Consider the following 24,735-nt stretch of genomic DNA (forward strand, 5'->3'; position numbering starts at 1 on the left):
AAGAAATTTTCAAAGAACTTCTTTAAGTACAAAAGGACACTAATAGAAATAATAAAATTATCAAAAACAAATATCACTGGTAAAGGTAAATATATAGTAAAAGTAGTGGATCAACCATCTATAAAGTTAGTATAAAAGTAAAAAGACAAAATTACTAAAATCATCTATAGCTACAATATGATGTTAAGAGATACACAAATTGTCATCAGATCACAAGGTCAGAGAACAAGAGAAAAAGAAAGAAATAGAGTAGAACTACGAAAACATCCAGAAAAACGTAACAAATAGCAATAAGTACATACTTATCAATAATTACTTTAAAAGTACATGGATTCAATGCTCCTAACAAAAGACACAGGGTGGCTAAATGGATAAAAACCAAGAGCCATCTATGTTGTATACAAGAGACAAACGTCAGACCTAAAGACACTCACTAACTGAAAGTGAAGGGACAGAAAAAGATATTCCATGCAAATGGAAATGAAAAAAAAGCTGAGGTAACAATACTTATATCAGACAAAACAGACTTTAAAACAAAGATGTAACAAAGGCAAAGAAGAGCATTATCTAATGACAAAGGGAATAATTCAACAAAAGGATTTAACACTTATAAACATCTATGTACTCAAATACTACCTATGCACCTAAATACATAAAGCAAGTTTCAACAGACATAAGAGGAGAAATTGACAGTAACACAATACTAGTAGGAGACCTTAACACCCCACTTACATCAATGGATAGATCATCCAGACAGAAGATCAATAAGGAAACACTGACCTTAAACAACACATTAGACCAGATGGATTTAATATATATATATACACAGACCATATCATTCAAAATCAGCAGTATACTCCTCCTTTTCAAACACACATGGAACACTCTCCAAGACAGACCACGTGTTAGGCCACAAAATAGGTCTCAATAAATTTAAGAAGACTGAAATAATATCAAGAGTCTCTTCCAACCACAATGGTATGAAACTGGAAATCAACTACAAGAAGAAAACTCAAAAAGTCACAAATGTGTGGAGATTAAACAAAATGCTACCAGACAACTACTGTGCCAATAAGAAATCAAAGGAGAGAAAAAAAAATACCTGGAGACAAATGAAAATGAAAATAAGACATACCAAAATCTATGGGATGCAGTAAAAATGGTGCTGAAGAGGGAAGTTTATAGCAATACAGGCCTACCCCCAAAACAAGAAAGATCTCAAATAAACAATCTAACATTACACCAAAAGGAACTGCAAAAAGAAGAACAAATGCAACCAAAACTCAGTAGAAGGAAGGAAATAATAGAAATCAGAGCAGAAAGAAATTAAATAGATAGTAAAAAGACAATAGAAAAGATCAATGAAACTAAAAGCTGGTTCTGTGAAAAGATAAACAAAATTGACAAACCTTTAGCTTGACTCACCAAGAAAAAAATAGAGACAACTAAAATAAATAAAACCAGAAATAAAAGAGGAGAAATTACAATGGATACCACAGAAATACAAAGGGTTCTAAGAGAATACTATGAAAAGCTATACGTCAACAAATTGAATAATCTAGAAGAAATAGATAGATTCCTAGAATTATACAACTCTCCAAAACTGAATCAAGAAGAAATAGAGAATCTGAATAGACTGATCACTAGTAAAGAGACTGAAGTAGTAATCAAAAACCTCCCAAAAAACAAAAGGCGAGGACCAGACAGCTCCCTTAGTGATTTCTACCAAACATTTAAAGAGATTTAACACCTATCCTTCTGAAATTCTTCCAAAACACTGAAGAGGAGGGGACTCTTCCTAACTCATTTTACAAGACTAACATTACTCTGATACCAAAACCAAACAAAGACAACAAAAAAAAGAAAATTAAAGGCCAATATCACTGATAACATAGATGGAAAAATCATCAACAAAACATCAGCAAATCAAATACAACAATATATTATGGATCATACACCTCAATCAAGTGTGAATTATTCCAGGAATGCAAGGATGCTTCAACATCTGCAAATCAATGTGATACACCACATAAACAAAATGAAGACTAAAAATCACATGATCAATTCAACTGACGCAGAGAAAGTATTCAAGATTCAGCATCCATTTACGATAAAAACTCTGAATAAAATAGGTATAGAAGGAGTGTACTTCAACATAACAAAGGCCATATATGACAAAACCACAGCTAACATCATACTCAATGGTGAAAAACTGAAAGCTATCCCTCTAAGAACAGGAAGAAGACAAGGATGCCCACTTTTGCCACTCCTATTCAACACAGTATTGGAAGTTTTAGCCAGAGCAATTAAGCAAGAAAATGAAGTAGAAGGTAACCAAGTTGGAAAGGAAGAAGTAAAATTTGCAGATGACACGATTTTATATATAGAAAACCCTAAAGAATCCACCAAGAAACTATTAGAAATAGTAAACCAATACAGTAAAGTTGCAGGGTACAAAATCAACATATACAAATCAGTTGTGTTTCTATGCATTAACAACAAAATAGCAGAAAGAGATATCAAAAACACAATCCTGGGCTGGCCCAGTGGTGCAGTGGTTAAGTTCACATGTTCTGCTTTGGCAGCCTGGGGTTCACCAGTTCAGATCCCGGGTGCGGACTTATGCACCACTTGTCAAGCCATGCTGTGGCAGGTGTCCCACATATAAAGTAGAGAAGGACTGGTGGCAGACGTTAGCTCAGGGCTAAGCTGCCTCAAAAAAACAAAACAAAACAAAACAAAACACAATCCTATTTAGAATCACAAGGAAAAGAATAAAATGCCTAGTAATAAATTTAATCAAGGAAGTGAAAGATCTGTACACTAAAAATGATAAAACATTGTTGAAAGAAATTGAAGCAGACACAAAAAAACGGTAAGATATTCTGTGCTCATGGATTGGAAGAATTAGCATAGTCAAAATGTCCATACTACTTAAAGCAATCTACAGATTCAATGCAATCACTATCAATGACCCAACAACATTTTCCACGAAAATAGAAAAAAAGAATCCTAAAATTTATATGGAACAACACAAGTCCCCAAATAGCCAAAGCAATCCGGAGAAAAAAGAACAAAGCTGGAGGAATCACACTCCCTGATTTCAAAGTATTCTACAAAGCTGTAGTAATCAAAGCAGCATGATACTGGCAGAAAAACAGACATACAGATCAATGGAACAGAACTGAAAGCCCAGAAATAAATCTACACATTCATGGACAGCTAATTTTTGACAAAGGAGTAAGGAAAATACAATGGAGAAAGGAAAATCTCCTCAGTAAATGGTGTTTGGAAAACCGGATAGCCAAATGCAAAATGAAAGTAGACCATTATCTTATACCATACACAAAAATTAATGCAAAATGGATTAAAGACTTGACTATAAGACCTGAATCATAAAATTCCTAGTAGAAAATACAGGCAATATACTCTTTGACATCAGTCTTAGCAGGATCTTTTTGAATAGCATGTTTCCTCAGGCAAGGGAAACAAAAGAAAAAATAAACAAATGAGACTACATCAAACTAAGAAGCTCATGCACAGCAAAGAAAATCATCAACAAAACAAAGACACAACCTAACAACTGAGACAAGATATTTGCAAATCATATATCTGATAAGAGTTTAATAGCCAAAACATATAAAGAACTCATACACCCAAACAAAAAAAAAAAAAAACAATCTGATCAAAAAATGGGCAGAGGATCTGAACAGACATTGTTCCAAAGAAGACATACAGATAGCCAACATGCATATGAAAAGATGTTCAACATCACAAATTATAAGGGAAATGCAAATCAAAACCACCAGGAGATATCAATCAGCTCATGCCTATCAAAATGGCTATTACCAAAAAGACAAGAAATAACAAGAGTTGGAGAGGATGTGGAGAAAAGAGAACCCTCATACACTGCTGTTGGGAACACAGATTGATACAGCATCTACTGAAAACAGTATGGAGATTCCTCAAAAAATTAAAAACAGAACTACCATATGATCCAGATATTTCACTTTTGAGTATTTATCCAAAGAACATGAAAATACTAATTCAAAAAGATACATGTACCCCTATGTTCACTGCAGCATTATTCACAACAGCCAAGACTTGGTAACAACCTAAATTCCCCACTGAAAGATGAATGGATAAAGAACATTTCACAAACACACACACAGAGTGGACTACTAAGCAACCATAAAAAAAGATGAAATCCTGCCGTTTGCAACAACATGGATGTTCCTGGAGGGTATTATGCTCAACAAAATAAGTCAGATGGAGAAAGACAAATTCCATATGATTTCACTCATATGTGGAAGATAAAACAACAGCAACAAACAGATACAAAGAACAGACTGGTGCTTCCCAGATGAGAAGGGGGTTGGGGCAGAGTGAAAGGCAGACATTTGTATGGTGACAAATGGCAATTAGACTGCTGGTGGGGAACACAACGTATATACAGAAGTCGAAATATAATGATGTGCACCTGAAATTTATACAATGTTATAAACCAATATGACCTCAATAAATAAATAAATAAAAAGTTGAGAAGGACTAGAGGGATTTTAGGTGGAACTCTCCAATTAAGAAACTAAAGTGCGACGGAAGCAAGTGACTTGTCTAAGATGCTAAGAAAGGTAGTATGAAAACCAAAAAATAACTGTCATTTTAAAGCCACATTTATTTCTGATGATCTTTCAGGCTCTAAAGTTTATAGCTCATTTCCATGAACACGGAGAACAGACCCCTTAAGAGGAAAAAAGATAACCTCAGTCTTCTATTTACTTTTATATTTAATCAAAGCACCAATTATTGATAGCAATTAAGAAAATCAGAGCACAGACAAAGGAAGACCCCCAGCTTTACAAAAAGAAGATTTGTGGGGTAATGTGGATGTGACTTTTCTGCTTTTAATCATCAAGTTAAATTGCTGTAGATACTTTTATAATAAATAAAGGAATAGATCAAATTAAATTTGTTAAATAAAAATAATTATTGAAATATAAAAACCAACATTTACTGTTTGAAAAATATGCATCAGGCATAGTCTAAGTATATATTTTATCCTCATACACTTAATGTTCATGATAATCTTATGAGGTAAAGAATAGACCTACAATTCTCATTTTACAATAGGGGAAACTGAGGCACAAAGAAGTGAAATAACTTGCTCATAACACAGTTCTACAACCCAGGCAACCTGTCACCAGAGCCCATGCTCTTAACCACCATGCATACTGATGTAAACTGCATGATTCTTTTTTTCAAATAAAATACATTTCATAAAAACCTAATAATTAGTTTTTAGCTTAATATGTAGTTAAAAGCTCAAGATATTTATATGATAGTTATTAATATTTCTAACTATATAGCATGAGCATTTTACTTATATAACATTTTAAGAACATTTTCATAAACAGACCACAAAAAACCACAGGTTATATATTAAGGACACAATTTAAAGGCATTTTCATTTTCAGATGCTCTTCTTTTGATAGTTTGAAAAGATAAAAGAAAAGCTATCTATCCTATGGAAATCAGAAGCACTATCTAAAAAATGCCACTACCAGGTCTCAAATTATTCAGCCATATCTGGAAAAAGAACTGAGACTTTAGATTCTGTTGTTGTTCTGGAATTAATACACTGTTTACATTAACAGTTACAACACATTTTTAAAGAAAAATGCTGATCAAACTGACAATTCTAGAGAGAAAACATATGTGAATCACGATTTTTACATCAGTATTCAAAACAAAGCAGAATTCCAGGCCTCATAATCTAAAAGTGGTCATCAGGCCTGCGATTCTCCTCATACTTTGGCTATGTCACTGTTTAGAGAAGAAGATAAAAACCACCACAGTAGTAACTAGAAAAGGAAATCGAAGTATAATATTATCTACGTTTTTCTATCACTGCAGACAAAATTTCTGATGACAAAGTCTATTGCCAGTACATGCTGTAGACAGAGATATTCCTGAGGAATAAAGCAAAACTGTTCTTTGTACTTTTCTCACCTCCTTCCCTGTGGCCTACCTGAAATCCGTGCTTGCCTCTCCACCATGTGCTCAACACTTTGGGGGGCATGTCAATAACAGAAACAATGTCTCCCACCTAGGAGAAAAAAATGTTAAGTGAAACGTTTTTAGCCAAATTTTAAACCAATTTTTACTGTCTAGAATATAAATCTGAACTATAACAAAAAAGTAAATACTATCTTATTCTCTGGCTAATTATTTCTGGAAAGACATAACACTTCCTTCCGTAAAGAATTTAACAATCTTAACCACTTGTTAAGGAGAGGTCTACAACAGTTGAGCAGCACAAAGACTGATGCAACTAACACGTGGAGTGACTTCAGGAAGCCGGGTTTATAGCGTAAGATTGGTGAATGCTGGGCATCATACCATCACCGTTGCTTCTGTTAGAACACTGTGACTGCTGTTACTAAAAGTGATCAGATTCACTTATAAAAGACAGTTTTAAATACTCATATTTAGAACAGCAACAGCTTCTATTCATCCCACACTTAGTGGGCACTTACCCTGCGCCAGGCACTGTGTTGAGCACTTGACATACCTTATTTAGTCATATAGGAAAGGCCTAAGATGTCTACCGTTGCTGGGTTATTCTCAGAAAATGTAAAATTTGATGACAACTATACTTCTTTCAATAGATGGTACAATATAACATTTCCACTAAATAGCTTACTTTTCTTCACTCTAAAAGAGAGAAGTTTACACAAACTTTTACAAAACCACACATATAAAAATCACAATAGTTTTTAGTAATATATTTAATGGAAGTTATATTCTTTAATCAAAGTAAGTGATGATCTCTGTGGTAAAACACAGCTAAGTATTTCAGAGCAATGTCAGTAATGTACACAATATTGCTTTAAGAATTTTTCTTTGTATATTCACAACTAATTTTTCAAGTCACAAAAGAATCATCTTCACAAAGCTATGTTTGCTAACAGACATGGTATCTTTCAAGAGCTACATTCTTTTGTGTGTAGAACCTAAAAATTTAGTTTGAGAATAGTTCAAATACTATACAGTAAAAATTGATATTGTTTTTCTTAAATTGAATTACTGTCAGTATTTTTATTTGTCGGTCATTAGCCAATATTAAAGGAAGAAATAATTCCCCTACTTTAACATTAGATAGCAAGAAATGTTCATTTCACTTTTCATTTTTAACTCAATCTTTGAACACACAACAGGAAGAAAGCATCACTGGGTATCATTTTCAGGTACTAAAAACACAATGACAGAAGACTGAGCCCTGACTTACAAAAAAGCTCACAAACAGGAAAACAATTATAATTGAATGTAATAAGTGATATGACAAAGATATGCCATGAGAACAGTTCAGAATGACATCAGTCCAGGGTTTTTTATGGTATACATCTGCCTGGAGGAGGGGGAAGACGATCAAGGATGACGCCCCAGAAGAAACGGGAGACATTTAAGCTGAGTTTTCAAGGATGAGTACAGTCATTTAAATAAAAATAGATGGCATTCTAAGGCTGAAAAATAATGGGGTATGGAAAAACCCAGTGCTTTTAATTAAGGAAATGATTTTAAAAAATTAAAGATGAGGTTGGAAAGGTAGCAGGGACTGTGTTTACACATAGCATATTTAGTCATTTACCTCTAAGGTCAATTCATCAGGGGCCCGAGCAGTGTACCTCTTGATAACATGAGCAGCACCGACCGCAGGAGTGTTAATGGATGATTCCTCATGAACTAGAAGGTGATTTCCCTTATTATCAATCTGTAACAAAGAAAACATACTATGAGATGGCTAAAGACATGGGACTTGCAAAAGTTTCTTTGACTATCTATAATATAATCTGATTTAGAGAAACTATAACCCAAAGAATCTTTACAAAAACACAACCTACCATTTATTCAGTACTTAATATATGACAGTCATTGTGCTGTGCATATAACGTATATGCTATAATTTAATTTTCATAACTCTAAAAGATAGTTATTATCATTTAAAGATGAAGATGCTAAAGCTAAAAGAGGCTATGTAATTGATGACAGATTAAATAATTTGTCCAAGATCACACAGCCAATAATGAAAGAGTCAAGATCTCAGTGCAAGTTGGCCTAGCTCTACATTCTATCTTCTTTGTCCTTTCCACTCTCTCTTCCCAATTTCCACTGGGAGAATAGAGTAATATAACTCTACACATGCAAATTAAGGAGAAATACCTAACACATTTACTGAATACTGTATCACTCAAGATTTATTCTTAAATCAGACCCTTTAAAAGGTCAATTGTCTCTTGATCATCAATACCTGAAAAATATTTTCAATTACTAAGTCAACACCTTGCTAAATGTATACCTTAATACATTAAACATCAAAATTACAGATGTCACCATCATTCATAAAATATATTAAAAGCAGTTTCCTGGATTATCAAAGGAAGATATATTTGAGATGAAAAATGTTTAACGTATCACATATCTATCCTTCCAGAAGATGAGAACAAACTCCATTTCTTCGATTCCTGAAACTCAATAGCTATCAAAATTAAATCACTATTAAAGTCTTAAGCAGAAAATTTAAAAATAAACTTTAATAAGAGGTGAATTAGATAATACCTCCATCCAAGTAAGGGCAGGTCCACAATTGATCTTGTTGCCAGCAATAGCTGAAAGGCGGGACAGGTAAGCCATAAGCATCTGAGTGACCGACTAGAGTTAAAGAGAAAGAATTCAGTGGTAACGCACAGTAAAGATACTACACTCTGTCAGAGGAACTGGTGTAAATTGGTTTTCTCTGGCAAAAAAAACCCTGCAGATTTGTTGGCATTTTAATAGTTATAAAAGGATTCTTCACAGAGGCTTAGCAGTTCCACAAACTGCAACTATGGGCACTTACATAGTAATTCCCTGTCTTGTGCAGAACTTTAACTTTTAGCCTCTCATCATCAGGGGTTATACTATTTTATAGCTTCTAATTTTACTGCTTTCCCTTTCTACTTCTGCACTAAACATGTAAAAAAGATAATTATAGCAGAGACATACTTGGCTTTTCTGCCCAGCTTCCCCTTGCTTTTCTGAAACTCCTTCTCCAAGACCTGCTACAACCTTCCATGCACTCAGCTGTGGCAGGACAGCCCTGCTCATACATGATCCTACATCATTGATCCAGGAATGGGACCAAACAGTGACTGGCCTAACAAAGGTTACTGCAGGAATTAGGAATTGTGATACAAAATTTCAGCTCAAACTGGCTGCTGTCTTAAAAAGAGATAAAAACCTGGGACCTGTTGGTGGTGGCCATGTTCTGAGACAATATGAGAAAGAGAAATGTAATGGATAGGCAGAGATGGGAAAGGGAGACAGAGAAACATCTAGATTTTCTATGATACAAAAGAATCTGTAAGAATCTGTGGTTTAAGACATTCCTGAGACCCTGCTGCACTGTCAGTGCTTGCGTGACTGATGATGTCTCTACTTTGCCACACCTACTTAATTGCCTTGGAATTAATTACAGATTTGAAATGGCTTCCCCTCAAGACTTGGAAGATATTTTGCACTGTTTTCAAGCATCCATTGTGGCTGCCAGGGAGTCTAAGGCCATTACAATTCTTGCTCATTTGAGAAATCTGTTTTTTGCTCTCTGGAAGCTTTTTGGGTCTTCTTTCTATTTCAGCATTTTCAAATTTTACTACAATCTTTCTAGATGTGTCTTTTTATTCATTATATTTAGCACTTAAAGGGTCCATTTAATCTGAAAACTTGCCTTTCTTTAGCTTTAAGGAATTTTCTTATATTAACTTTTAGTTATTTCCATCAACTCTCTATCCTATAACTCCTATGAGAGGGAAGAAGGAATTTCTGGATCTATTCTCTGTGATACTCAACTGTTCCCTAACAACATTTTAACCTGTTATCCCTTTGGGGGCTGTATTCTTATAAAGCTTGCTCTTCCAGCTTACTACTGTCTCTTTATCTGTGTCTATTTTGTATATAGTCCATCTATTCAGGTTTCCCATTATTAAAATTAATTTAAATGATCATTTGTTCATTGCTCAGATCTCTATTTATTTTTATAAAAATCTGCTCTCATTCCATGAATGTGACTGCTTCACTTTCTCTCTGACAATAGCGATCATGCTTCTGAAAGCCCCCTGCTTGCTCTTCTCAGTTATTTTGTTTATTCAGCTTTTTGTTGTTGTTCTTCTTCTTGTTGTTGTTGTTTTTGGTGAGGAAGATTAGCCCTGAGCTAACATCTGTGCCAGTCTTCCTCCACTTTATATGTAGGTCGCCACCACAGCATGTAGGTCTGTGCCCAGGATCCAAACCACTTCCAGGCTGCTGAAGCGAAGCGCACAAAACTTAACCACTACACCATGGGGCCAGCCACTTGTTTATTTAGTTTTTACATTTGAGATTGCCAGTTTATCTATCTTTTGCAGTCCTCTTACACGTGTTTTTTATACTGTATTTTCAATCACCCCCATAAATCTTATCCTATCTCCTTTCAAAGATTTCTCATGATTTTTGATTCCCCAGTGGTTCTTTTTATTTTCGGATGTTATAAAGAATCTCTTACCTTTTAAAATTTCTTAAAATCTTTTATATTTTTAGCAGACATTTTTGGCAGGAGTGGAGGTATGTGCATTGACACAGCCTGCCATCATAAACTAAGCAAACAGCATTGTTTTAACACGCAATTCTTTGATTACTACTGACATCAATGGTTTTCCATATTTTTGCTTGCATATTTTATATTCTCTTTGAGGAATGGTCTGCTCATATATATTGCCCATTTATAAATTATACGAGTTCTTCTTACAAAATTATATACTCAATCTACTTTAATTCCAAACATTCTACACAGTATTACTAATTTTTTAGTTATGAAATAATAATCCCAGGAATCATCCTGAGTGTTCAATATAAGCTTTTATTTAGTATCCAGCCAAAAATTTCAGCCAATTTATATATAGTGATTATTTCTGAAAAATATTAAATGCTTACCTCTGGACTGTCCTTCAGGACATCAGAACGGGGAAGCTCTGCAAGCTGGGAGAATCGTCGGTCATAAATACATAGATGAAGATGTTTATCAAGTACCCGAAAATCTTCATAGCTTCTTTTAACAATCCAACTTTTGCCCTATGGGTAAGAAAACAAGATTCCTATGATTCATCTCTATTAGGAAATGCTTATGAATCAGGCCTTATTCTATAATGGTATTCTATTCATGAGAGTTTATATTTTCTAGGGAAAAGCTTCTATTAACTTGATAGTAAACAGTTAAACTCCAAAACAGTCTACTAAGTTATAGCACATCAAAAGGTCAATAACGGAACATAAGATAGAACTCTCCACTAACTCTTTTCCTACTGCTGGTCAGAGTCCACTGGCTCTCTTTGAAAACAAAAACTGCTAGATGGTAAGACAGCATGTGACCTTAAACCCACAGAAAGAACCATAAAATAATTTGGGTGGGAGAATATTACCAAAAATTAAAGAAAAATAACATCAGGTTATTGATTAGTTATCACAAACATTTTCTGTGACTGAGACTAGAAATATACTGACAATCCAAACTACTGAAGTCTTCATCTATAAAGATTCAATATGCATGTATCATGTAGAATTCATCTCTCTCCCACTTCTCAGGCTTTCTTCCTTTCCTTGACCAATCTACAAGCTCATTAAAAATGAAAATCCATTCACAGACATACTTCTTACATACTTCTTACATACTGCCTTCTAATTTTCTCTTAAGTCTATCACTTCCTATAGCCTGAGCTTTAGTAAGGACTGACATCATTTCTTTTTTTTAGGAAGATTAGCCCTGAGCTAACATCTGTGCCAATCCTCCTCTTTTTGCTGAGGAAGACTGGCCCTGAGCTAACAGCTGTGCCCATATTCCTCTACTTTATATATAGGATGCCTGCCACAGCATGGCTTGACAAGCGGTGCATAGGTCCGCACCCAGGATCTGAACTGGCAAACCCTGGGCCACCAAAGCAGAATGTGTGAACTTAACTGCTGTGCCACTGGGTTGGCCCCCCGACATCATTTCTTACCTGGAATACTGCTACCACGCTTTGCCACTGATCTCCTCCCCCGCTCCCTCCTCCACTATACAAAATGCAAAGCTTATCAGGTCACACTGCCAAAACTCCTTCCAGAGCTCCTATGGTTGTCAATGATGAGCAGGTCCCAATTGCAAATCATTTACTTTTGAAATTTAACTTAATTTTATAACAGAGGCTTTCATCTCATAAAAACCCAGAGGGACTGGGAGAAAAAGCCTCCAGAGCAACCATCTCAGAATTAAAGAAAATATTTTTCCTGTGGCTCTTTTTCATTTGCCTCAGCCAGACGGGGCAGAGCAGACAGCATGACTTCATAGGAGAGGAGCTGAATTCTGAACACAGGTATGTCAGAAACTACCACGATAAACTTGCCTAATTCTACTTTGGACTGCAATTCTCCACTACACAGATGGGGAGCAGGGTTGTTAGAATGAAATAAGAGAATAGATGTGGCAGAGACTTTTAAAGAAGAGTGGCCTGATCTCTATTCTAAGAAACGCTAGTTCAGTAAGTCTGGAATCGGATCCAGTTAATTCTGTTGATCAACCTGAATTGGGAACCACTGATCCACAGAATTAAATCCAAACATATGTGCACATATCATGATTTTCATCATCTGGGCCCTGTCTAAATTTACAGTCTGATCTCACTCACTACTCCTCCATGCCCTTTCTTTGCTTCCAGTTATACTCAATTACTTGCATTTATTCAATTTATGAGATGTATGTTCCTTTTCTTGCCTCCATGATTTTTAAGTGCTGTTCCTTCTCCTATGGAAAGTCATTCTTTTACTCTTTGCTCAAGTAAGCTCCTTTGTTTTCTCAGTTCTACTACTGCCTTTTACCCAAAGATTCCCTGAAAGATCACAGGGGGCTAAATACTTGTTCCTTTGGGATGGCAAAAATAAAAAGTAAACAACAAAGCCGGGGAAAAAAAAAAAGAAAAAATTATCACATAGTTGCAATTATTTTTTACTTCACGTTTAAAATATATTTTAAAACACTTCAAATACCAGAGAAGTACAAAAAATAATTTAACACATACCTATGGTCTCTATCACAGAAATTAAACTTTTATCCCCCTAAAGCTCTGGACGTTTTTCTAAAGAACCAATTACCACAGACATAAAGCCCCATTCTCCCTCACGTTCACCCTTCTAAAGGTAAGGACTGAAGTTGATGTGCATTGTTATCATGCATAAATGCATTTTTTATACCTTTCCTTTATATGCATGTATCCATAAAGAATATATATTATTGTTTTGAATTTGTATATAAATTGTATTATATAATTCACATCCTTTTGGAACTCAGAGTTTCCACTCAACCTCATGTTGAGATTTATCCATGCTGATATAGATAGCACTATTATTAGATGAATGCTGAAGTATAATCTACTATAGGAATAAAATCCAGTCTATTTTTCCATTCCCCTGTGGAAGAGAAGTAGGTATTTCACACTTGGTATTACTGCATGCAGTGCTGCAATGAACACGTTCATGTCTTGTCCCGCCCTTTTGTGAGAGATTCTCCACAGGACCTACTTGGAAGTGGAAGTGCTAGATCATAATGTATGGCCATCGTTAACTTTATTTCACATTTGCCAAACTGGTCTCCAAAGTGATAATACCAATTTTGTGTGAATTACCTATTCCTACCAGAAATCTGTTCATTTTCTCCATTAAAATAACTTTTTCTTCTTGATTTACAGAAGTTTTTTGTTTGCTTACTTGCTAATGTGTTGGAAAAATCATCTTTTATCATTGACATGTATTGCAAACATCTGCTCCGAGTTTGGGACTTGCCCCTCGATTCACAGCATATTGTCAAAAAGAAGTAACATAAGATTTTATTTCCTTATCTATGGATATAATCACAGATTAAATAATTTCCTCAAAATCTCACATAGGTATGTGAAAGAATATGGATTAAAATAAGTGTCCAATATAATAAGTTAAATTTCCATCTGGACAAGGTCTCACTGCCATCACCCATAGTATTTTAAATTTATCCATACCTTCATCTGATTGTGGTTTGGCTATAGTGTTTTTTAAAACTGTATTTGAATACCTTTAGATACAGCACAGCAAGGTCTAATTTGCCAAAGTAATTACCATACCCAGCCATTTTCCTTATTTATATTAACTGCCCAGATCCTGAAGATATATAGATTAACCAACTCTTGAAATAAACAGCTAAAACCTTGACTCTAGGATCAGAATGTCCCAATTGTAAATTCTATTGTTTAAGAATTGAACAAAGTAAATTAATATAAAATGCGTATTAGAAGTAGAGTACCAGGTAATAGAAATTGCTCAATACATGCTAGCTATTACTGTTCTTTATTAATTTAGAGAACTTGTTCTAGGCTGAACATGTAAGAACTAGGGAACAATGTTTCCAGACAAAACCCCATGACACTTAGCGGAATAAACGACTGGTCACCAAAAGCTCAGCAACTGAAAAGATAAAAGAACGTTTTTATCAATTCCTTTTAAGTACATCAGGGTTTCAACCAGGGCAGAGTGAATATATCTTTATAGGTCAAAAGTTGTTTTGCACATTGGCTGAATTATCAGATTATCAGTTTTGGAGAGTAAAATCTTAAATTCAGTTATCACTATTTTAAAATAATTCACATGCTCTAGTGACTTTCGTTTGTTTTGTTTTCATGTTCCCTTTCAGAAGAAAATGTAACATTAGGATTTTAAGTCCCTAGTACAAAAGCAGAGCAATCAATCAAGATCAACTCTAAACACACGTATACTCATTCCATTTTATTAGAGGAAAAGACAGAAATGACCTGACGACTTAGTACATTCACATCTATTACTCCATTTGAGCCAACTGACTATGGAAGTGGTTGATATAAAAAAAATGTAGTACTGCATCTGCTTGTGCCTGGTGCTTTTAGAACAGAAATTGGCTCTGTTTCTAATCCTTTTCAGTAAGCATTCCTTACAAAATGGAGAATATTCTCACATAATTGTAATATGTTATGGACTGAATGCTTGTGTCTCCTCAAAATTCATATGCAGAAACCCAAACCTCCAATGTGATGGCATTAGGAAGTGGAGTCTTTGGGAAGGCCTTGGGATTAGATGACGTCATGAGGGCGGAGCCCTCCTGAAGGGGATTAATACCCTTATAACAGTCACCAGAGAGCTTGCTTCCCCCTCTCTGCTCTCTGCAATGTGAGGTTACAATGAGAAGTCAGCAATCTGCAACCTGGAAGAGGGCTCCCACCAGAACTTTACCGTTCTGACTTCTTGACCTCAGACTTCCAGCTTCCAGAACTGTGAGAAATAAACTTCTGTTCTTTATAAAGCATCCAGTCTGTGGTATTTTGGTACAGCAGCTCAAACTAAGACATAAGGTAACATTTGATACTTGGAATATCACTTTCCCCTTGGCATACAAAGCAGATTTCTAGACCTACATGACTGTGAAACAGGGAAAGAAGAGAAATGAAAGGAAAGAAAAAAATGAATGAGGAAAGCGGTAATCAGGAATGCAGGCTTTCAAGTTAGACTGTCCTGGGCTACTTGCTAGTATGTGACCTTAGATAAGTCTTCTAAACCTCAGTTTACTCATCTATAAAATGGGGAGGTTAACAGTCCTGGGGTTGTTGGAAGATTAAATAAAAAAATCCATGTCAGTCACTGAGCACACATCCTGGCTATCATTCATTAAGTATTCACTATCATTAATGATAGTCTTTTCACTGTTACAGCTGTCTGGCACAAAAATACCTTTTGCATGCTATATTAGTCATGTAGCTGTCATTCATGGAGTGTAAGAGGCAAATATTAGTTTGGTTGAAATTGTTAACATGCACTGAAACTACAATGATAGCCTCACTAACTTAGATCAATTTTGGAAAAGCAGTTAAAACTTCCAAACTGATAGACTTGGTAAGTTCTAAGATTAGAATACAATAATTGATAACAAGAGTGTAATAACATTTGTACTTAAGCTTATGTTCTAATGTCTTATACTTCTTTAGAATGAATTCCTAAAAAATGTGATATGAATGGAAGCTAAGTGAAGGGCATATGGATCTCTGTACGCTATTTTTGCAAATTTTCTGTAGGTCTAAACTTATTTTTAAATAAAAAGTTAAAATACATACATACACAATTCCTAAAAGTGGAATTTTCACTTCTTGGGCCTACTTCACTGCATCCTTCCTAACACTGAAAAAAATCACTTAAAAATTTTCCAGTAGGTGGGGCCGGCCTGGTGGTGCAGCGGTTCAGTGTGCATGTTCCACTTCTCGGCGGCCCGGGGTTCACGGGTTTGGATCCCGGGTGTGGAGATGGCACTGCTTTGCAAAAGCCATGCTGGGGTAGGGTCCCACATATAAAGTAGAGGAAGATGTGCATGGATGTTAGCTCAGGGCCAGTCTTCCTCAGCAAAAAGAGGAGGATTGGCAGTAGTTAGCTCAGGGCTAATAGTCCTCAAAAGCAAAAAAAATTTTTCCAGTAGGTGAAAATGGTATTGCCTATCTTTTTATGAATTATCTATTTATATCTTTGCCAATTTTTCTACTAGAATATATTATATACTCCTATCATATCATTTACCAAAACCTAGTAGACTGCATATCTAATCAAACTCTTTGATGGAACTATTAGCCTTCTGAGAGCTATAACATTTTTAGTCAGACAGTTTGTTACACTCAACAAAATTCCTTGAATACATACTGAAGTGATATATTAAATGACTTATGATACTGAGATATTGATTTTTTTTTGCTTAAAAGAAGTCAAAAAGAAGTTGGTTGGTCCTTCTTGCTCAGGATATTCTTCCCAAAGAAGTATTTAAAAAATATTTTTAAAAGGCATTAAAATATACTGTTCTCTGCTTTCTATTTGTTCTGCCAGTTCAACTTTTAGTTCATCTGGCTTTGTCTTATAAAGTACCACATGAAAATGAGAAGCTCTATGAAAACACATTGTTGATTCAGCCACGTTTCAGAACTGATCTTGTCTGTCAGGTTAAAAAGTAATCATCAGACTTCTAATTTCCTGTTTGGTATGCAAGGAGCTTAGAAGTCACCACTCTGTCCTAACAAGTAGAAAGGTGAACAAACTGAAAAATCAACAACTCTTCTTAGATCTATCAGAGAAATGAAAACACAGGGCAAACAGCTGTCCCCAAACAGGAGAGACTGAGAGGTGTATACAGAGAATCACAACTTAGGCAAAAATCTGTGGGAACCAGAGCTCAGGAGAAAATCTAGAACAGCAACTGACGAATTGCAGGAGGCTCAGTGTGGATGAGTCTGACAGTCAAAAACTCCATGGGGCACAGTCAGGAGGGGCCCCACACTTTTGTGAGTTTTACCTCCAGAAGTTCAACCAGGTTTTCACAGCAAAAATAAGAGAAAAATCCCCTCATGCTTCTGGCCAGGGGAGGAGAAAAGTAATTATTTTGAAATACACGAGAACACTCTGTTCTCAACAAAGTCTACCCTCAGGAGAAACTAACCAAAGCCTCACCTACCAGGGTTTTACCAGGGCCTAAGTCACCTTGGGAAGAGAAATACCCAGCTCCATCTGACTCCAGCCCTCCTGTCTCACTTAAGGCAGGGGAGTGAGGGCTGTGAAGCACCTATGAATTCCAAGCCCAGGGACAGAGCCTCATTAAGACTGAGACCTAGTCATAGGATCTGTTGCTTTTACCTAATACATCATGTCCCCCTTTCAACAAGAAATTACAAATCATACTAAAAGACAAAAAACACAATTTGAGAGACTGGACAATCATCAGAAGAAAGTCATATATGGCAGGAATGTTGGAATTATCAAACCAATAAAACAATGAGGAATACGCTAACGGCTTAAATGGAAATAGTAGAGAATATGCAAGAACCAATAGAAACGTAAACAGAGAAATGGAAATTCTAAGAAAGAATTGAAAAGAAATCCTAGAGATCAAAAACACTGTAACAAAAAGAAGAATGCCTTTGACAGGCTCATTAGCAGACTGAACGCAACTGAGGAAAGAATCTCCAAGCCTGAGCATATGACAATAAAAGCTTCCAAAACTAAAAAAGCAAAGAGAAAAAAAAGACTGAAAAAAACCCCACAGAATATCCAGAAAAAGAGGAACAACCAGAAAAGCTGTAACACACACATAATGAGCATACCAGAAGGAAAAGGAACAGAAGCAATAATGACTGAGAATTTCTCCAAATCAATGCCAGACACCAAACCACAGACCCAGGAAGCTTATAGAAACCAAGCAGGATAAATGCCAAAATAACTACACCTAGGCATATCATATTCAAACTTAAGAAAAATCAAAGATAAAGAAAATATCCTGAAAGAAGCCAGAGGAAAAAAACACTTTACCTATAGAGGAGCAAAGATAGGAATTACATCCAACCTCTCCTCAAAAACCACAGAAGAAGAAGAGAGTAGGGTGAAATATTTAGTGTTGAGAGAAAAAAATCACTAAACTAGAATTCTATACCCTGTAAAATTATCCTTCAAAAGTAAAGGAGAAATAAAGACTTTTCCCGGTGAACAAAAATTGAGAAAATTTGTAGCCACAGACCTGTCTTGCAAGAAATGTTAAAAGAAAGTTCTTCAGAAAGAAAGAAAATGACATAGGTCAGAAACCTAAACCTACATAAAGAAAGGAAGAGTAGTCACGTCTATTACTCCTTCTGAGCCAAATGATTAAGGAAGTGGTCAATATAAAGAAAAAGTAATACTGCATTTGCCAGTGGCTGGTGTTTTTAGAACAGATACATACAGATTTAAAGTAAATGGATGGATAAAAATATAGAATTCTAACACTAATCAAAAGAAAGTGGGAGTAGTTACACTAATTTCACAGAGAGTCAACTTCAGGCCAAGGAAAGCTGTCAAGGAAGAAGGGCATTACATAATAATAAAGGAGTCAATTCTCCAAAAAGACATAGCAATCCTTAATGGGTATATGCCTACAACAGAGTGTCAAAACATGTGAGGCAAAAACTGATAGAACTGTGAGGAGAAATAGATGAGTCCACCATTACAAACTGGAGACTTCAACATCCCTCTATCAGAAATGGACAGATCCAGTAGGTAGAAAATCAGTAAGGACATATTTGAACCCACCAACACAATCAATCAACTGTATGTAGTGGATATCTAAAGATTACTTCACCCAACAACATTCTTCTTAAGCTCACACAGACCATTCACCAAAACAGACAACATGAGCCATAAAACAAACCTTAACAAATTTAAAATTTAAAACACAATGTCTGCTCTCAGACCACAATGGAATTAAACTAGAAATCAGCAACAAAAAGATAGCAAGACAGTCCTCAAATACTTGAAGATTAAAACAACACACTTCTAAATAACACACATGGATCAAAGAAGAAATCTTATGAGAAATTTAAAATTATATTTAAATAAATAAAAATTAAAACAATGTTATCAAAATCTGTGGGATGCAGCAAAAGCAATGTTTAGAAGGATACTGATAGTATTGAAGGCATATATTAGAAAAGAAGGAAGATCTAAACTCAAAACTCAATCATCTAAAATTCCCCCTTAGGAAAACAGAAAAAGAGGAGCGAATTAACACCAAAATAGAGAGAAGAAAAGAAACAATAAAAATTATAGCAGTAATCAATGAACTTGAAATAGAAAATTAATAGAGAAAATCAACGAAACTAAAAGCTGGTTCTTTGAAAAGATCAATAACACTGATAAATCTCTAGTCAGGCTTAGTTAAAAAAAAAAAAAGAAACATCACAACAGATCCTATGAACATTAAAAGGATAATAAAGGAATACTATAAACAACTCTATGCCCCCAAACTTGATACCTTAGATGAAATGGACCAGTTCCTTGAAAGATACAATCTCCCAAAACTCACACAAGAAGAAATAGTCTGAATAGGCCTATATCTATTAAAGGAATCGAATCAATTAATACACTTCTCAAAAACCAAGCACCAGCCTCAGATGGGTTCACTGGTGAATTATACCTAACATTTAAGGAAGAAATTATACCAATTCTCTACAATCTCCTTCAGAAGACTGAAGCAGAGGGAATGCTTCCTAACTCATTCTGTGAGGTTAAAATTACCCTAATACCAAAACAAGACAAAGAAATTACAAGAAAGGAAAACCACAGATGAATATCTCTTGTGACTATCAACGCAAAAATTCTCAACAAAATATTAGCTAATCAAATCCAACAATATATAAAATGAATTATAAACCACAATAAAGTGGAATCTATCTTGGGTATGCAAGGCTGGTTCAACATTCTAAAATCAATTAAGGCAATATATCACATCAACAGGCTAAAGAAGAAAAACCACATGACCATATTAATAGATGCAGAAAATTATTTGACAAAATCCAACACTGATTCATGATAAAAACCCTCTGTAAACTAGGAATAGAGGGGAACTTCCTCAACTTGATAAAGAATATATATTTTAAAAAATCTACAGCTAATATCATTGTTAATGGTGAGAAACTCAAAGCTTTCCAAGTAAGATCAGAAACAAGGCAAAGTTTCCCCTCTCACCACTGCTTTTCAACACTGTAGTGGAATTCCTAGCTAATGCAATAAGACAAGAAAGGGAAATAAATGATAAACAGATTGAGAAGGAACAAAGAAAACTGCCTTTTATACAGATGACATGATTGTCTAGCTAGAAAATGCAAAAGAATAAAAAAAACTCCTGGAACTAACAAGTGATTATAGCAAAAAAGCAGGATACAAGGTTAATATACAAAAGTCCATTACTTTCCTATGTACCGGCAATGAATATATGGAATTTGAAATTAAAAACACAATACTATTTACATTAACACCTCCAAAAAATGAAATACTTAGGTATAAATCTAACAAAATATGTGCAAGGTCCACACAAAAAATACTATAAAACTCTTGATGAAAGAGATCAAAGAACTAAATAAATGGAGATATACCATGTTCACGGACACGAAGACTCACTATTGCTAAAATGTCAACTCTTCCCAACTTGACAGATTTACAAGGCTATCCCAATCACAATCCCAGCAAGCTATTTTTGTGGATATCAACAAGATGATTCTAAAGTTTATATGGAGAAGCAAAAGATCAAAAAATTGAATTTAGACATAGACCTTACACCTAACTCAAAATTGATCACAAACCTTAATGTAAAATGCAAAATGATAAAACTCCTAGAAGATAACATAAGAGAAAAATATAGGTGACCTTGGGTTTGGTGATGACTTTTTTTAGATATAACACTGGAGGCAGGATCCATGAAAGAAAGAATTGGTAAACTTGACTTCACTGAAATTAATTTTTTCTGTTCTGTCAAGAGAAAGAAAAGACAAGCCACAGACTTGGAGAAAATACTGGCAAAAGACATATTTGGTAAGGGACTGTTATCCAATATATCAAAGAACTCTTAAAAATCAACAATGAGAAAACAACTGATTTAAAAATGGGCCAAGGACCTTAACAGATGCCTCAACAAAAAGATATACAGATGACAAATAAGCATATGAAAAGATACTCCACATCATATGTCATCAGGGAAATGCAAACTTAAAAAATGAGATACCACTATACACTTACTAGAATTGCAAAAATCCAGAACACTGATAACACCAAATGCTGACAAGGACAGAGAGCAACAGGAAGTTTCCTTTACTGCTGGTAGGAATACAAAATGGTACAGACACTTTGAAGTTTCTTACAAAACTAAACATACTTTTACCACAGGATCCAGCAATTGCATTCCTTGGTACTTACCCACACAAAAACCTGCACATGAATGTTTACAGTAGCTTTATTCATAACTGCCAAAACTTGAAGCAACCAAGACGTCCTTCAGCTGGTGAATGAATAAACAAACTGTGGTACATCCAGACAATGGAATAATATTCAGCACCAAAAAGAAACAAGCTATCAAGCCATGAAAAGACATGGAGAAAAGTAAAATGCATATTACTAAGTGAAAGAAGCCAACTTGCAAAGGCTACATACTGTATGATTCCAACTATAAAACATTCTGGAAAAGCAAAACAATGGAGATAGTAAAAAGATCAGTGGTTGCCAGGGATTAGGGGAAGTGAGGGATAAAGGAGGATTTTTAGGGCAGTGAAACTATTCTCTGCGATCCTATAATGGTAGATACATATTATTATAAATTAATCCTAACCCACAGAATGTACACCACCATGAGTGAACCCTTGATAACAATGGTATGTCAAAGCAAGCTCATCAATTGTAACAAATGTACCACGATGTTGGCGATGTCCATAGTGGAGGAGGTTGTGTATGTGTGGGGACAGGAGTACACGGGAAGCTTGTATTTTCCACTCAGTTTTGCAGTGAACCTAAAACTGCTCTAAAAAATAAAGTTTATTAATTAAAAAAAAGTAATTATGTTCTCTTCCATCTAAGTGGCCTTGCTCAAAGAAATAAATATCAACAACCAACCATATAAATGCAAAAGGTTTTCATAGCCTCAGAAAGTAAATACTGGGAATTGGATTTCAAAATTCACTTCTTCATTTATCAGTGAACTGATTTCTTTCAACTTTCTAAAAATCATCTTGTGCCAGCAAAAAATCTGTTCTTTTATACAGATTTTTATTCAAGAAATTAGTACCTGAACACAATTTGCAAATCATCTAAGACTGAGTTAAATTCACTGAGTAAAATTGTAAAAATAGTCAAATACCTCACATTTTCAGCAGACATGAAAGAACTTTAAATTTCACACGTAAAGAAATAGCCTTAATCATCCAATTTCCAAACAGACTGAATAAAAGTAAATGATCAAAGCATTTCAGAAGTTCAATTATGTTACACAGAACAAAACAAAAAACTCACTACATACATCTGCTAAATTTTAATTTGTTGCTAATTTCTAACCTTAATAATTACTACTATCAAGTAATTACTGCTATCCAAGGGTAATAAAAATCAACAATTCTTGACAAGTCTGAGAAAGAAACATCCCAGTGTATATAAGATTAAATTTCTAAGACAAAAATTTGTTCTTCTTCCTCGCATTCATTCACCAGACATGTGCTGAGCACCTACAAAGACCAAGCAGTGGAATAAGCATTAGAGATGCCACAGAGGACCACCAAACTCTGACTTCTTAGACTTCATTTCTAATGAGGAAAACAAATACTTTTTAAAGTGAATAAATAAAATAATGATAGTTTTGTACTATGGAAAAATAAGCAAGAACCTACTTCAGTTAGGGCAGTCAGGAAAAGCCCTTCTGAGGAGGTGATATCAAAACTGCGTCCTGAAAACTAAGAAGGTGCCAGACACAGCAAGTGCACAGTGTGAACAGTTATGGGCTGAACAGAGTTCAATGCCTTGTTGCAGGAAAGAACTTCAGGTCTTTCAGCAACTGACTGCAAGCTAGTGTGACCAGCGCATGGGAGTGAGAAGACTGTCATGACATGATGGAAGAGGCTGGCAAGCTCCAGATCATGCAGGGTCCTCACTGGCCTTGGTAAGTAGTTTGGGTTTAGTTCTAAATACAGTGGAAATCTACTGAAGAGTTTTGACCATGAGAGTAACATGTTTCAATTTACATCTTACATCATTCTGACAGTTTAAATCGTTATAACTGATTACAGGGTGCAAACACAGATGCTACCACAACAGCCCAACAAGAGACAGCAGCTTGGGATAACTTGTTAATAAGAGAAACGGAAAGAGAAAGACAAATTCTAGATCCGTTTACTGTTCTTTCTGAGAAGAGCAGTCTTCACCTCCTCCTTCGAAATCCCTTTATTATGGGAAAGTTATCCGCAAAAGAATTAATGCTATGAATTCTCTCTTTAACTGTGTGATGAAGTTCAGTTAAAAAAGAGAGACTTGATTCAAATCTGAGCCTGGCCTTATCCTAAATATAGGACTTTACATAAGTTACTTATACCTACGAGCAGCAGTTGACTCATCTGCAAAATGGGAATAGTAATACCTATATTTTACAGAAGAGTTATGAGGGTTAGAAAGAACGTTTGCAGTCTGCCTGTATATTTTGCTCATACACAGATGCTTTACAAATGTTAATATTCAACTCTACTCCCTTAGTAACAGCATTTTCTAAATGGATTGAGTGGAGGACATATTTAATACCAAGGAATGCATTTCTAATGGTGGAATTTCAAGTATCAGAGTACAGGAGATATTTTGAGGCAGGAAAGCATTCCCCTAAAACCAACTGTTTTTAGGGGGGGACATCAAGGAGTCCTCATATTTCTGCAAATATTTATGAAAAACTTGATCTTCAGAAAAAATAAACTACTATATATTGATGAATTCTGGTTAAAATACAAAGTTAATACAATCCAACTTCAATAAGGACCATTAATTCCAACTACTGTAAAGCTCACCACAGGATAATAAAATACTATATATTTTTAATAAAAATTTTATAAAATTTATTATAAAAATACTAAGCATTTTATAATAAAATACTAAGTATTTTATTAAGCAACAATTATTCTTATGCTAACAAAACTACACTTACAGAAAGGAAAGATCAGAACACGATTTTCATTAGGGCACACAGAATAAATTCTTGCAACAGCTAGGTTTAAATTTGCCATTTTAAAATTAACACTTAAAAACTGATGTTTGCTTATTTGCTAAAGAACAAAACAATAG

General features: G+C 35.0%; 1 protein-coding gene across 2 annotated transcripts in view; it reads right to left on the bottom strand.

Moving 5' to 3' along the window:
* Positions 1-24,735, bottom strand: part of ARHGAP32 (Rho GTPase activating protein 32) — a 320,326-nt gene that overhangs the window by 92,539 nt on the left and 203,052 nt on the right. For both annotated transcript variants that reach the window (XM_046685165.1, XM_046685164.1), the window contains exons 6-9: positions 11,005-11,142; positions 8,617-8,709; positions 7,649-7,771; positions 6,029-6,106 (exon numbers count right to left, since the gene is read on the bottom strand). In XM_046685165.1, the coding sequence (XP_046541121.1) occupies positions 6,029-6,106; positions 7,649-7,771; positions 8,617-8,709; positions 11,005-11,142 (432 nt within the window). The remainder of the gene's footprint in view (positions 1-6,028; positions 6,107-7,648; positions 7,772-8,616; positions 8,710-11,004; positions 11,143-24,735) is intronic.

Source organism: Equus quagga, chromosome 14 (genome assembly GCF_021613505.1).
Source record: "Equus quagga isolate Etosha38 chromosome 14, UCLA_HA_Equagga_1.0, whole genome shotgun sequence".
Classification (NCBI taxonomy): Eukaryota; Metazoa; Chordata; class Mammalia; order Perissodactyla; family Equidae; genus Equus; species Equus quagga.